General features: G+C 38.0%; 1 protein-coding gene across 2 annotated transcripts in view; it reads right to left on the minus strand.

Annotated features, from left to right (window-relative positions):
• Positions 1 to 15,616, minus strand: part of PARG (poly(ADP-ribose) glycohydrolase) — a 120,179-nt gene that overhangs the window by 18,252 nt on the left and 86,311 nt on the right. For both annotated transcript variants that reach the window (XM_060191551.1, XM_007526490.3), the window contains exons 14-16: positions 9,465 to 9,543; positions 7,836 to 7,944; positions 94 to 199 (exon numbers count right to left, since the gene is read on the minus strand). In XM_060191551.1, coding sequence (XP_060047534.1) covers positions 94 to 199; positions 7,836 to 7,944; positions 9,465 to 9,543 — 294 coding nt within the window. The remainder of the gene's footprint in view (positions 1 to 93; positions 200 to 7,835; positions 7,945 to 9,464; positions 9,544 to 15,616) is intronic.

A 15,616-nucleotide genomic window follows, 5' to 3' on the forward strand; every position in this document is an offset into this window, starting at 1 on the left:
TTCTTTCCTAGGACCTGTACTCTCCCCCACCCTCCCACTCCAGAGTCTTTACTTTGGTGCAATTGTCATCCTTTTTGTAACTCATTCACTCACCCTTTAATCTAGCATCGCCACCAAAGGCACCACAGCCCCAATTTCCTGTGGCCACTGCAGAAAGATTTTCTGAAGAAATTCCAGGACGGAGAAATCCACAGTAAGCCTGTAGGATAAAGACACATCAAAACACATGAATGACTAAACACTAAGAATCTTTCTAACTGGTGTACAAGAACAGTATTTATTATTCATTTATCTCATTTTTTTCTTCCTCTTTTTGTTTCCCTGAGAGGCCAAAGTAAGGGAAGAACAGAAAATCTTGGTTTTATACAAGGAAGTTAAAAAAAAAATCAGTTATATTATTTGTTTCTTTTGAAAAACTCTATCAGGAACAACAAAATAGACCCCTTTGTGGGCCCCCATAGGACCTTGCCCTCAACTTGGATCAGCAATGGTAGAGAATGTTCCATCCTCTGAAGGGAGGCTGGACAACATATTCTATGCTACACCTGAGGAAGATGGGTCCTGATATTGGGGCATCTTGAAATGTTCCTACTCATGACCACAGAATGTGAACTGGGGTCTACAGGGATACAGAGGTCACATAAGCTCCTAAGCTGAATATGGGCTCCAGATCACATCAAACCGATGGGGTTTACAGTTAACAATATTTATACACCTTTCCCATAATTGGGAGCTACTCTCTTCCCTGATCCAGCTTTTTGGTCCTTTTTCCAGCCATGACATAATCTCCCCAGACAATAACTTGGATCCACCTGCATAATCAGACTTCAGGCTCAGGGAAAAACAAAAAACAAAAAAAAACCAACAAAAACTAGTATAACCACAAGCTCTTTGGAATATAACTAAAATAGGCCTACTAGTTATCTATAAAACGGAGACCCTGCCCCCAACTCTTCATCTGCAGTATTCCAGCCTTTAGGTTCATGATTGGTCAACAACTTGTTTGGCTTTATATGTTAACTCTCTTTTCAGCCACCAGGTTCCAGATGCTACCATGATGCCAACCAGACTTCCCTGGACAGACAACCTCACCAATGTATCCTGGAGCTCCGATTTCCCAGAACCACGCCCCACTAGGGAAAGAGAGAGAGAGAGGCTGGGAGTATGGATCGACCTGTTAATGCCCATGTTCAGCGAGGAATCGATTACAGAAGCCAGACAGACCTTCCACCTTTAGTATCCTACAATGACCTTGGGTCTATACTCCCAGAGTGATAAAGAATAGGAAAGCTATTGGGGGAGGGGATGGGATACGGAGTTCTGGTGGTGGGAATTGTGTGGAGTTGTACCCTTCTTATCCTATGGTTTTGTCACTGTTTCCTTTTTATAAGTAAATTAAAATAATAAAAAAATAAAAAATAATTAGTTCTATTATCTGTTTGTTTTGAAAAACTCAAGCCCTTGGATTTCTCTTCTGATTCAAACAAACCTATGGGGAAATATCAAGATATTTTAAGAACTGATGATATACCAGTTATAAACTATGAACTAATAGAGGAAAAGGTACTTAAGACACTGATTTCCTTGAATGGCTCTTATCACCATTTTTATGCTACCTCTGCACTCACTCTGAATTACTATAACTAGACTACTAACTATGAGAAACTCCTCACCACTGAAATGCTTAGTAACAAGCAAGCAACCATGTATAAAAGGGATGCCTAAACTTGGTTACAAAATAACCTTTAAGCTTCCTTATAATTCCAGGTTTAAGCCACAGGTTTTCACCTGCAGGATCAAGTTCCATGAGTGCTGGAGCACTGCTGCAGGTATCTCTTTTTCTCCCTCTACCTCATTTCTTAAAAAAAAAAAAAGTCACTAAGAGCAGTGGCAATGTGTGCAGGCACCACTTTAGTGACAACTCTGTATAATATGGGTGGAATGAATATGGATGTATATATTTCCCTCTTATAACTGTAAGATGTTCTAGCTTTCATATAATAGTTCTATTTTAGGCTACAATATGAAAAATGTTGGCAATAACTTAAGAAAAGTGTAATATATGGTACAGGTGGTAGCTAGGTATTAACCAGGAAGCTCATTTAGTATATGAGAAGGCTACAATTTAAGGTCTGGGAGTTTCTGGCTTTTAGTTCTTTGCTGTATGTCTAGTTAGCCTTGGTCTTACTGCCACCTAAGGGTTCTTAGTTTTCTGAAACTATCAGACTATATTAAGAGGCTTAATATAACAGCAGTGTACATTCCCCCTGGATTTTCTCAAGTATGAAACAAAGCCTAAAATATAGTTTATGAATAATAGTAAATACAAAGAAAATGGCCTGTGATGAATGTTTGCAGAGAATAACTAAAAATAAATAAAGATGCTTCCATGAAGCCCACAGGTACTAAACTGTTCTCTGAGTTTTCACCAAGATATTAAATTTGCTCTACACAGCCTGGATGGATTAACAAGACTATTCCTTCTATCTGGCTATAAATCCTGACAGATATTAATTATACATTGGTACCAGACCATTATTCAATGTTGTGGTATAGTGCTTAAACTAGAACTCACAAATTACCTGTATAATCAGATGCATGGAGCTTCTGAAAAATATCTTTCAGGTGAAAAAAAGATCAAAGGGCTCAATGTTTTTGAGTTGGTTCTTAAAAGATATAGAAGCTCTGTCTTTTTGCCAACACAGGGAAGAACACACACTCTGTCAGAATAGAAATAATTCGACCACTTGGCTTTCTGTCAAATTCTCCTAACATACCTAGGTGAAGAGAATTATTTCTTGGTTTCTTATTTTGTGTATCCATTTTATACTGTCAGAATGGTTTCAGTCTTTCTTCACTGCAGTCTCTATACATCTGGGCTAATTTTTCTTTAATAAGCAAAAATAGCTTAGTGTACACTAAATGATAAATTATAAGAGAACTGAACCATGGATTGCTAGAAGAAAAATACACTATAAAGTATTTAAAAATTAACAAAACAATAAAACTGAAAGTAAACTTCATTTGGTATTGATAAAAATTAAAAGATATTTATACTGGATAGATACAAAATTATCTTTTTTTATATTAAAACTAAGCAACTACAGTGTCAGAAATAAGAAAGCAGCATATTCCTTTGAGTCCTCTTTAGAGGGGACATTCCTTCTTCTCTAGCAGGAAAATGATCCCTCAAATACTGGAAAATAAGATAGTCACTAATCTAGGTGTTATCCCTTTTACAGTAGTAATACTACCTCTTTAATAATAAACAAAAATTACATAATGATAGAGACCATAAAAGAGTTGTCAGGTTCTTCATAGGGAAAGGCTCTGAGATCTCTTAAAAGTTTCATAATTGGGAGTCAGGCTGTAGCACAGTGGGTTAAGTGAAGGTGGCGCTAAGCTCAAGGACCGGCGTCAGGATCCCGGTTCGAACCCCCGGCTCTCCACCTGCAGGCAGATCCCTTCACAGGCGGTGAAGCAGGTCTGCAGGTGTCTGTCTTTCTCTCCCTTTCTGTCTTCCCCTCCTCTCTCCATTTCTCTCTGTCCTATCCAACAACAACGACATCAATAATAACTACAACAATAAAAAAAAACAAGGGCAACAAAAGGGAATAAATAAATAAAATTAAATTTAAAAAAAAGTTTCATAATTAATGATGGCCTTTTTGGTCAATACCAAGCTACCCTATCATTTGGGGCCCTAGTCAGCGTATCCATGGATTCTTCCATAAACAGTATGGACCTGGAATCTAATAGTTCCCTCTTCAGCATCACTGGTCGTTCCCATTAGGACTGTCATCATAAAAGCCATTCTGTAGGCTTCTCTAGGACCTTGCCCTCACTATAAAGTAGCAATGGTAAGAACTGCCCCACTCTCTGAAGGGAGGCTGGGTCAAACATACTCTGCCACTTGAGGAAGACTGGTCCTGAAATAAGTACAGTCTAGAATGTTCCCAGCTGTGATTATGGACTGTGAGCTCAGACTGACAGGGACTCAGAGGCTGCTGAGCTAAATCTGAATATATGTATGGACCGTAGGTCAGAACAAACAGGGTAAATAGTCATATTCATATACTTTTGTCAAGTTTGGGAGCTACTTTCTGCACTAATCCATCTTTCTCAATGCCAGGTTATTTAGTCATTCTTTTTTGCATAGAAGAAAAAGACTGCGAGCAAATGTTTAAGCGTTGATGATACTATTCACACATACCAAGACTTCATATCTTTAAAATTTATTTTATATAGTAAATATTATGAGACAGGATATAAATTTTACCCATAATTTATTTTATGGAAACTTTAAGCTGATAATAAAGAAACACATTTTCTTACCTACTCCTTATTTAAATGTCTTCTAATATCAAGTACCAATATTGTTTTTTTTTTAGATTTTTTAAAAATATATTTTTATTTATTTATTTTCTCTTTTGTTGTCCTTGTTGTTTTTCGTTGTTGTTGTAGTTATTATTGTTACTGATGTTGTCATTGTTAGATAGGACAGAGAGAAATGGAGAGAGGAGGGGAAGACAGAGAGGGGCAGAGAAAGACAGACACCTGCAGACCTGCTTCACCGCTTGTGAAGCGACTCCCCTGCAGGTGGGGAGCTGGGGGCTCGAACCTGGATCCTTATGCCGACCTTGTGCTTTGCGCCACCTGCGCTTAACCCACTGAGCTATAGCCCGACTCCCCCAATATTGTTTTTTAAAAAAATCTACAGGGAGTAGGGCAGTAGCACAGTGGGTTAAGCGCAAGGACCGGTGTTTGGATCCCGGTTCGAGTCCCCGGCTCCCCACCTCCAGGGGAGTCGCTTTACAAGCAGTGAAGCAGGTCTGCATGTGTCTATCTTACTCTCCCTCTCTGTCTTCCCCTCCTCTCTCCATTTCTCTCTGTCCTATCCAACAACAACAACAATAACTATAACAATTAAAAAACAACAAGGGCAACAAAAGGGAATAAATGTTTTTAAAAAAAATTTAAAAATCTAAACATATGCTTAATAAATAATATCTGATAAAAATCTAGAGATGTATCCTCTACTGAGTATGTTACCTAGTAAAAGCATATGTTTGGCAACAGCTTCTTTTCTTTAATCGTATCTTTTTAATTTTTTATTATCTTTATTATTGGATAGACAGCCAGAAATTGAGAGGGTAGGCAGAAATAAAGAGGGACAGAATGAGAGACACCTGTAGCACTGCTTCACCACTTGCAAAGCTTTCCCCCTGCCGGTAGGGTATGGAGCCTTGAACCTGGGTCCTTGCACATTGTAACATGTGTGCTCAACCAGGTATGTCACCACCCAGCCCCACAACTTCTTTAAGGCAAGAGTTTGGGATAGTTGGCTCACACTGAACATGTACGTAGCATAATGAAAGATAATCTGGGGGTCTGGCGGAAGTGTAGTGGGCTAAGCGCACATTGTGCGAAATGCAAGCTGTGACAGGTGTAAGGATCCTGTTTCGAGACCCAGCTCCCCACCTGCAGGGAGGCATCACTTCACATGTGGTGAAAGCAGGTCTGCAGGTGTCTTGTCTTTCCTCCTGTCTATCTTCCCCATCTCTATCGATTTTTCTCTGTCTTATCAAACAACAACAGCAAAGGCAACAATAACAACAACAACAAGGGCAACAAAATGAGAAAAATGGCCTCCAGGAGTAGTGAATTCGTAGTGTAGGCATTGAGCCCAGCAATAACCCTGGAGGCAAAAAAAAAAAAAGATAATCTGTACAGTAAGACCTATCAACTGTCATACCAACAATTATAAATGATACATCAAAGAATAAGTTTCACGGGTAATTTTTCTGAAGACCTACTTTAAAAAAACAACAACATAATTACATAAGTTCAACTTTGGGAAACAGTGAAAAAACTTGCTGTTCAAGTTCATACCCTCTGCTAGAGCTTAATGCTTGCACAAAGATGCCACCATTGGAGGGAGTTTTTTTTCTTTTTTTTTTTGGGGGGGATAGAAGGTGAGACAGAGAGATTGGGGTAGGAGGATAGCCAGAAAGAGAGATCTTACAGCTCATATGAAACTCCTCAGCCTGTAGTGGGGACTAGGGGCTTGAACTGTGGCCCTCATACATAGTAATCTGTGTGCTCTACCAGGTGTGCCATCACCTAGCCCAAAATGTGTAAATTATTTATTTATTTTTTTAAAGATAAAGGCAGGAACAGAGAGAGAGAGAGAGAGAGAGAATACAACACTGAAACTTCCTTCAGTGAGGTGGGGGGGGGGTCTGGCTCAAACCTCAAACTTGTGTTGTGTACAAGGAAAAGCAGTGTACTATCCAATTAAACTAGTTACTGGCCCACAACCTATCATTTATAAGAAAACACATTCAACAATAAATTGGATTCCCTATAGACTAACATATAAGATAATAAATATAATTATGTTTAAGATGTTTACTAAACTATAAAAGTAGTACTTTTTTTCTGGATTATTTGGTTGTTTATTTTTCTAACAATATGAACAGCAAGGCAATTGATCTGGGATAAAAAGGACACCACAGAGAAACTGTTTCTGTGCCAAGACCCAGGAAAATAGAAAGACTGTATAGTAAATGGAGACATGCCAATCCAAGGACGCCACCAATCCCCTTTAAATGGTACATCTGGCTTATCACAACTGAAAGTCTGTGTAAGGACTGGCATGCGACACACAAAATCACAAACTGCATTATTTTAAGAAACAATTTTGTAACAAATTCTATTCATGGGGGGCTGGATGGTGGCACACCTGGTTGAACCTACATGTAACAATGTTCAAGGACCCGAGTTCAAGCCCCCAGTCCCCACCTGCAGGGGGAAAGCTTTGCATGTGGCGAAGCAGTGCTATAAGTGTCTCTCTGTCTCTCTCATTCCTTACCACCCCCTCTCTCTTGATTTCTGGATGTCTCTATCCAATAAATAAAGATAATACTATTTTGTTTTTTTTTTACAGAATTCCATTCATGGAAGTTAAATAATGGTTCTCAAAAATGAGTTGGATGTTGAGAGTAATCTGTGGGACTAAGGAACATCTCACTTACTGTGGTGATCTTTGAGAGGCAGGAGGGTGTAGACACAGAATTTGGTGCTAGGTATAGTGTGAGACTATATACTGTAATCTTAAAACCTGGTAATCCATTATTAATCATAAATAAAAAATGGAAGAAAAAAGGGGAAAATCTCAACTATTCTGGTAATGCCCAAAGTCTAGAGAATAGAAGCAGTACATTATTATATGACAGAGTTTGTTTACTTTTACTAACTGCAGTGAAAATTAGAACAATAGGTAGGTATAGCTTTTGCCTCAAAGTTCTGGTTTTTATACTTTAAATTATATTTCTGAATATCAAAAAATAATCATAGATTGTCATCACAAACATGTCAAATTATCAAGTCAATAAATAGTTTACATGTGACTCTTATCCATAGCAGAACAATATTAACTGGACTCACGTACTTTATCAGTTTTAATCCTGACAGCCTACTTTGTACAGAAAATGTTGCTGGGCAGGTTTAAAAACTACTTTCAGGGCTCATTCACTTCTACATGGTTTTACAAAGATAATGTACCAAAAGTAGCTAAAAGTACTTGATGAGATAAATGCATGTGTGCAGCTTAATATCAAGCAACAGTCTATCTGGCTTCAGTAATCAAACAATTATGAAATAGAAAGTACATCTTGTACAAACTGACAGAGCCATTAAATCAGAAAAGCTGTGGGCAGACATACTGACACTGCAAGAATTACCAGAAAGCATTAATTTCAGCTTTAATAAAATGCAGTTAAGCAGATGACAGATGACAGCTGCCAGATGAACTAAGAAATAAGGTTACTGGCCTTGTTAAGCTCACGTCTGATTTTCTCAGGCACAAACTGGTCAAGGTAGCGTCTGAAGTGAAGGGCATCAATGGCGACAATTTCTGTGCCACGCCGCTGCCAGTCATCTCTGGGGCAGGACAGAAGGAAGAGAAGATGAGGAACAGAGAACGTCTTTCATAAAATAAGATGCACAATGGTTGGAGTTTGTGATACTTTCAGCAGGGTTAAAACATTAAAACCAAACCAACAAGTCAAACATTTTATTTTTAGGTTCTAACATCATTCAGAGAGTCTTGGAATGAATGAAATGATGACATTTAGTTGTTTTCCTCTAGTACTAAAGATAAGAGTGCATTTTTCCTTTGCTTTTGAAAGACCTGTTTCTAAGCCACTGGGATTATAATGTCACCATGTAACCACCCAGGCAATAGATATAAGAAGTGTTATAAAAAATGTGTATTCTATCAGTATAACATTCTACCTACTGTGCTCACTGGTAAAATTATTTTTTAAAAAGACAAAGACGGAAAGCAGACATTAAGACATTGTTGATGGAAATGGGGAGAACTGAATCAGATGATTATTTTGGAAATATGGAATTTCAATATTTATAAACCTGGATATATTGATACATCAAGAAAAATATCAAACTGAAGAATAATAGAAACCTTTATGTTAGTTTGTAAATAGTTAGGAATTAAACATTCACATAGAACATTAATGTAATTATACATCTTTCACCATAACAAAGGGAAAGAAACCAGAGGCCAGGTTTGAGATATAATAGTCTCTATAGATACATGGGTATTAGTAGATTCTTTTTTTTGCAAAGAAAGTTCACTCCCCTCCCTTTACTGGGGGGGAGGAATTAATGGTTTATAGTCAACAGTGAAATATTTTGTACACGTGTAACATTTCTCAGTTTTCCACGTAACAATCTAGCCCCCACACCAGGTCCTTTCTTGCCATCATGTTCCAGGACCTGAACATTCCCCCTCCCCAGTCTTTCACTTTGGTGCAATAGCCCAAACACACAGCTCACTTTCATATCTATCCTTCCATCCTTCCTACACATACATAACACACACTTCAGCACCTTTATAAAAATTTATCTCAAGCAAACTAATTTAGTAAAGAAGCAAGGATGTACAAGTATAAAACTCAATTTTAATAAGAGAAGACCTCAGCAGCAACATTCTGTTGTTAGCTGTACTGGTGACACTAGGCAAATGGTCCCATCATAGATTTCTCCCACCTACATAATCTTTTTTTTAAAATATTTTTTTGTTTATTTATTCCCTTTTGTTGCCCTAGTTGTTTTATTGTTGTAATTATTATTGTTGTCATCATTGCTGGATAGGACAGAGAAATGGAGAGAGGAGGGGAAGACAGAGAGGGGGAGAAAAAGATAGACACCTACAGACCTGCTTCACCGCCTGTGAAGCGACTCCCCTGCAGGTGGGGAGTCAGGGCTCAAACCGGGATCCTTATGCTGGTCCTTGCTCTTTGTGCCATGTGCACTTAAACCGCTGCGCTACCGTCCGACTCCCCCACCTACATAATCTTACTGAGAAGTGAAATGATAACTGAATAACCCATATTCTCTAGCTTCTAGTCATGGAATTCTAGAATAAGAAACAAACTCACTTTTCATTTCCATCCTCATGACTCCGGGCCCAACGATATGTTTCAGCATAGCCTGTGTATTCACTGTACTGTTCGGTACCTGAAACAAATAATCTGTTATTTCTTAGAAAGATTTAAAAAAAAAAAAAGTTGTGCCATTTACTAGGTCTTTGTTAATACACTTATTCCTTGTTGCTGGATATATTTTAATGGCAAATAACAATTAAAACAAACAGTGGTGGATTGCAGGGGTAGGAAATGTGCCTTTTCATATGTATAACTCATGTGAAAACCCTGGCACCACATGGGAGGTGCTATGGCTTGGTGTCACGGTGTCTGTAACCCTCCCCCCCCCCAAAAAAAAAAAAAAAAGCAATCCAGAGTGGTGACTACAAATGTATGATGACCTGGTTTGGGTGGGGGAGGGTACAGCTAACAAGTGTTTTTTTTTTTTAAATTTATTCTCTTTTGTTGCCTTTGCTGTTTTATTGTTGTAGTTATTATTGATGTTGTCATTGTTGGATAGGACAGAGTAAAATGGAGAGAGGAGGGGGAAAGAAAGACACCTGCAGACCTGCTTCACTGCTTGTGAACTGACTCCCCTACAGGTGGGGAGCTGGGGGCTCGAACCCGAATCCTTATGCTAGTCCTTGCGCTTTGCGCCACGTGTGCTTAACCCACTGTGCTACTGCCCAACTATAGCTAACTGGTCTTAATAAGGACATAGGAAAGTGTATTTGGAGATTTGAAGTGTTTTATTGAGTTGTCAAAAAAGTCATGACACATTTTTGCATAGAAAAAAATAGGTCATGGTTGTCTGGGAGATGGTTCAGTAGATAAAGCATTGGACTCTCATGCATGAGGTCCTAAGTTCAACCCCTGACAGCACATGTACCAGCAGAGAGATGTCTGGTTCTCTTTCTCCTCCTATCTTTCTCATTAATAAATAAATAAAAATCTTTAAAAAAAATGCCGTGACTTTCCCATCAACCCAAAACTTACAAATGGGCTATAACCTTGGAAACATCTATTCCACAGTTGTCTATCCTCCATTTATTACTATCACTCACTCAATGGTGATTATGCACAGGAGGAGATAGAACAGTCTTGCCTTTCATTTCTACTATTAGTAATAATCAAGAAAGGGTCATTTATAAATAAAAAATTAAAAAAAAGAAAGGGTCAACTTCACGTGAATTTAGATCTTTTCCAATGCACTGGCATCACTTAGCAGTGAGCTTTTTCAGTACTATATACTCAAGGGTGTCAAAGAAAATAAAAAAGTAAAGATCTGTAATGTCTGGGGTGATTCATTTACTACCAGATAGGTCTTTTGCTGAAGGTACTGACAGTCTGCTCAGTGAGTTTCCTGTCTGGACATATGCTTTATGGTTCACCAAACAAAAACAACTGAACAGTATCACAGAAACACACTCTAACATTGCAGCTATTTGCTGGATGTTGTAGAGGATCAGGTTGAGTAGGGGAAGAAAAATAAGAGATAAAAGAAAAAAAAAAAGGGAAGATTGTAGTTTTAATTTTTTTTCCTCTATCTATACTCACTGAAAGGTTTTATAAAGCGAATGGCTGCCCCAGGGAAAATAGTTGCACATACAGGGATAACACTGTCTGCATAAAAAAAATTTTGCTTGTTTGCATGACCTGTTTCATATTCATTTAAAAGTCTGATACCAACCAGATGCCCCACCATGATGATAAATTTAATTTATTTCCCATTTCTCAAACTCTTCTACAGATTCAGGCAGCACAGTCACAGCTGTTAGCTCACTGAGCCTGGATGCATCATTGAAGGAATGGAATTGATCAGGCAGACAGATTGCAGCGCATGGTTAAAACTCTCCTAAGAAGAGAGATGGCAGAAATCCAACATCAAATAGATGATGAAATGGCCATTTCCATTAAGGGAACATCACATCACAGATATTAATTAGGAGGCACTATAATAAAGTTAAGTGGATGTAGAGGAAAAATGCTGAGTTAAAGTCACTCCGGATGTCCCTAGTCTGAGGTAATTACAGATCTGAAAGTGAGTCATAGATCGGCAGTTTTCCATTCATTTCAGAGTGGCTGCAGGTAAGTCAACGCAGACAAAACATCAGAAAGACTCTTTTTAAGATTGAGGTCAAAATATCTTTACTGAAAAAAAAATTTTTTTTTAGGGCGGGGTATATAGCATAATAGTTATGCAAAGAGACTCTTATGCCTGAAGCTCTTAAGTCCCAGGTTCAATCTCCTGCACCACTATAAACCAGAGCTGAACAGTGCTCAGGTTAAAAAAAAAAATAAGGATCCCGGTTTGAGCCCCCGGCTCCCTACCTGCAGGGGAATCGCTTCATAGGCAGTGAAGCAGGTCTGCAGGTGTCTTATCTATCTTTCTCTCCCCTTCTGATCTCCTCTCTCCCTTTCTCTCTGTCTTATTTAACAATGACGACATCAATCACAACAATAACTACAAGAACAATAAAAAACCAAGGGCAACAAAAGGGAAAAAAATATATATGTGAAAAAAAACACCTTTTAATGTTTCCATCTCCTATCTTGAGGGAATTTACATTCTTTATTTGCAGAAACACAACAAATCAAGAGATTTACTACTTTACTATTACTGGGTTCATATAACCAGCATTCATTCTACCAACATTTTCACTTCAAGAACACAAACTCATCTTTAAAAAATTTGATGGGCTACCGTGAGTATTCTGTTCAAAGCTAGTGTAATTGCTAAAAATCTGAAAGATTTAAAAGTATTATTTAATGTGCCCCAAAGCTGAAGTCAGTCATGTTCTAGAACTTCAGAGCTACCTACCTAAGACACTGAGACCAATATTCAGAGTACTTACTTGTTTATTTAAGGACTTATGACAGTTTCACTTTTTGTTCTGTCATCCTTGCACTTTGCTCTCCTCTAATCTCTTCCAACTACATGTTTCCTATCTGCATATATAAGAAAAACAACTGCAGATACATGACCAATATGTGAGATGAGACTATACTCAAGAGTAAAAGGGTTTAATATTGTGATTTCAGTACAATTTGAATGAAAAACCTCACTGTTCTGGATGAAATACTTCAGGTTATCAAATTCAAATAGCTGAGCAATTCATTTGCCCCATTTTAAATTTCCCTACATAATCTCAGTCAACAATTTTAGTTTTGGTCTTTCTACTCTAAAGCAGCACAGCCACATAGAATTTGTAAGAAATGACAGGAAATATAACCATAGCTTAATGGCTATGCAAACAGATTCTCATGCCTAAGGCTCCAAGTTCCCAAGTTCAGTCTTCTCTCCTCTCCCCGGCCCCCAGAAGTCAGAGTTGAGCAGTGCTCTGGTAAAAAGTTAAGGATACCTTTTGAAAGTGTTCTCCATAAAAAACTAGAGAACATAAGCAAAAATTATAAAAAAAAAAAATCTTTGGACTGGACTGGGGAGATAGCAGATGGTTATGGTAAAGGCTTGTCTGCGTGAAGCTCTGAGGTTCCAGGTTCAATCCCCAGCATCACCATAAGCCAGAGCTGAGCAGTGTACTGGCCTATCTCTCCTGTATCTTTCTTCATTATTTTCTCTCATTAAAATAAATAAATAAATATATAAATTTGGGCTGTTAGAAACCATGCTATGGATATTGGTGTACATAGGTTTTTTTTTGTTTTCCTTGGGTAAATCCCCAGGAGAGGAATTGCAGTGTCATAAGGTAGGTCCATTTCTAGAGCTCTGATGAGTCACCAGAGTATTTTCTGTAGGGGTTAGACCAACTTACATTCCTACTAGCAATGTAGGAGAATCCCTTTTCCCACACAGCCTCTTCCAATAGCTGGTGTTTGTCTTTTCTAATGTATAACATTCACCTGTTATTTTTATTTGCATTTCCATGGTCATCAGTGTTTTTGAGCTTTTTATTATTATTTTTTTCATGTCTATTGGCACTCTGGATCTTTTCTTTGGAGAAGATTCTGCTCATGTCTTCCCACCATTTTTCAATGGAGTTGTCTGTCTTTTTCCAGTTGAGTTTGGTGAGTTCTGTGTATTTTGGTTATCAGTTCTGTGGCTGATGTATGACACATAAAGATTTTTCCCCACTTTGTGGTGGGTCTCTTTGTTATGGTGGTGATCCCTTTTGCCATGTAGAAGCTTCTCAGTCTGATGTAGTCCCATTAGCCTATTTTTGCTCTTTTACTGCTTATAACTGGTTTTGAGTTGGTGAAAATTTTATAGAAATTTAATATGGAAGAGAGTTCTGCCTTTGTTTTCCTGTAAATATTTTATGGTTTCTAGCCTAACTTCCAAATCTATGACCCATATGGAGTTTACTTTTGCATATGATAAAATGTGATGGCCCAGTTGCATTATTCTGGTATTTTCTAACCCCATTTTCCCAGCACCAGTTGTTCAATAGACTTTCTCCTCACCATTTGATAATTTGGGCTTTCTCTTCAAAGATTATACGTCTGGAGGTATGAGAACTGATTTCTGGGCTCTTAGTCCTTTTTTTTCTACTTTCTCAGAGCACTATTCAGCTCTGGCTTATGGTGGTACAGGGAATTGAACCTGGGACTTTGGAGCCACAGATATGAGTCTCTTTGCATAACCATTTTGCCATGGACCCCCCCATCCTGCTCTTAGTTCTAATCCACTGATGCGTCTATTTTGGTTTCAGTACCAGGCGTTTTGAATATAGTGGCTCTGTAGTATGTCTTGAGGTCAGGAAGCATGATGCCTCCTTTCTTGCCCTCAGGACTGCTTTGGCTATCCTGTTTCTTTAATTTTCTTTTCTTTTTTTTTTAAAGAGCACCGCTCAGCTCTGGTTTATAGTGGTGTGTGTGTGTGTGTGTGTGTGTGTGTGTGTGTGTGTGTGTGTGTGTGTGTGTGTCTGTCTGCGTATGTTTGGAGGGAGGAGCGACACACACTGAAGCTGGGGCTTTGGAGCCTCCTCAGGGATAAAAGTCTCTTTGTGTAACCATTGTGGGACCTAACCCCACCCTATCCTTTTTTTTTTTTTTTAAAGATTCCATTTATTTACTAATGAGAAAGATAGGAGGAGAGAGAGACATAAACCAGACATCATTTTGGTACATGTGCTGCTGGGGATTGAACTCAGGACCTCCAGCTTGAGAGTCCAATGCTTTATGCACTGCACCATCTCTTGGACCACTCCAGATAAAACTTTTATATCTTCTGTTTCTACTCCTTTGAAGAAATTTAGTGGGACCCTAATAGGTATTCTATTAAATCTGTATAAGCCTCTGAGTAGAATAGTCATTCAGATGATGTTAATTTTCTTCCAATCCATGAGCATGTGATATCTTTCCATTTGTATCCTTTTCTGTTTCCTTGAGAAGTGTCTCAGTTTTCAGTATAAAGGTCTTTTACTTTCTTTATTAAGTTTATCCCTAGATATATGTTCTTGCTGCTATTGTAAATGGAGCTGATTTCTAGATTATTTCTTCTTTTAGAGTGGTGTTTGCATAGATGTATGCCACTGGTTTTACATGTTGAGTTTGTAGCTTGCCACTTTACTATACTATTTGGTAGTTTCGAGGAATTTCCTACTGGATTCATTTAGATTTTCTATGTATAGTAACATATCATCTGAGAAGTGACAGTTTGACTTCTGTTCCAATTTACATCCTCTTAATCTCATTCTTTTGCCTGATTGCTATGGCTAGGACTTCCAAGACTATGTAGAATAGCAATGAAGACATTGGGCAGCCCTGTCTTGTACTTTACAGGGAAAGCTTTCAGTTTCTCTCCACTGAGTATGATGTTGGCTATAGGATTGCAGTATATATATATATATATATATATATATATATATATATATATATATATATAAATACTCAACTAGTTGAGGAATTTTCTGTCTATCTTCAGTCTTTAATATTTGATCATGAAGGAATGTTGGATCTTGTTGGAGGATTGCACTGCATCTATTGAGATAATGATGTGGTTTCTGAATTTCCTTTTGTTGGTGTGGTGCATCACATTTATTGATTTACATATATTGAACCAACCTTGCATCTCTGAGATAAATCCCACTTGGTGGTTGTGTATAACTTTTTTGATGTACTATTGTACCTGGTTTGTTAGAAGTTTGTTTAAGATGAATGGGTAAGAAAATTGTGGTACATGTACACAATGGAGCACTATGCAGTTG

Source organism: Erinaceus europaeus, chromosome 1, assembly GCF_950295315.1.
Source record: "Erinaceus europaeus chromosome 1, mEriEur2.1, whole genome shotgun sequence".
Lineage (NCBI taxonomy): Eukaryota > Metazoa > Chordata > Mammalia > Eulipotyphla > Erinaceidae > Erinaceus > Erinaceus europaeus.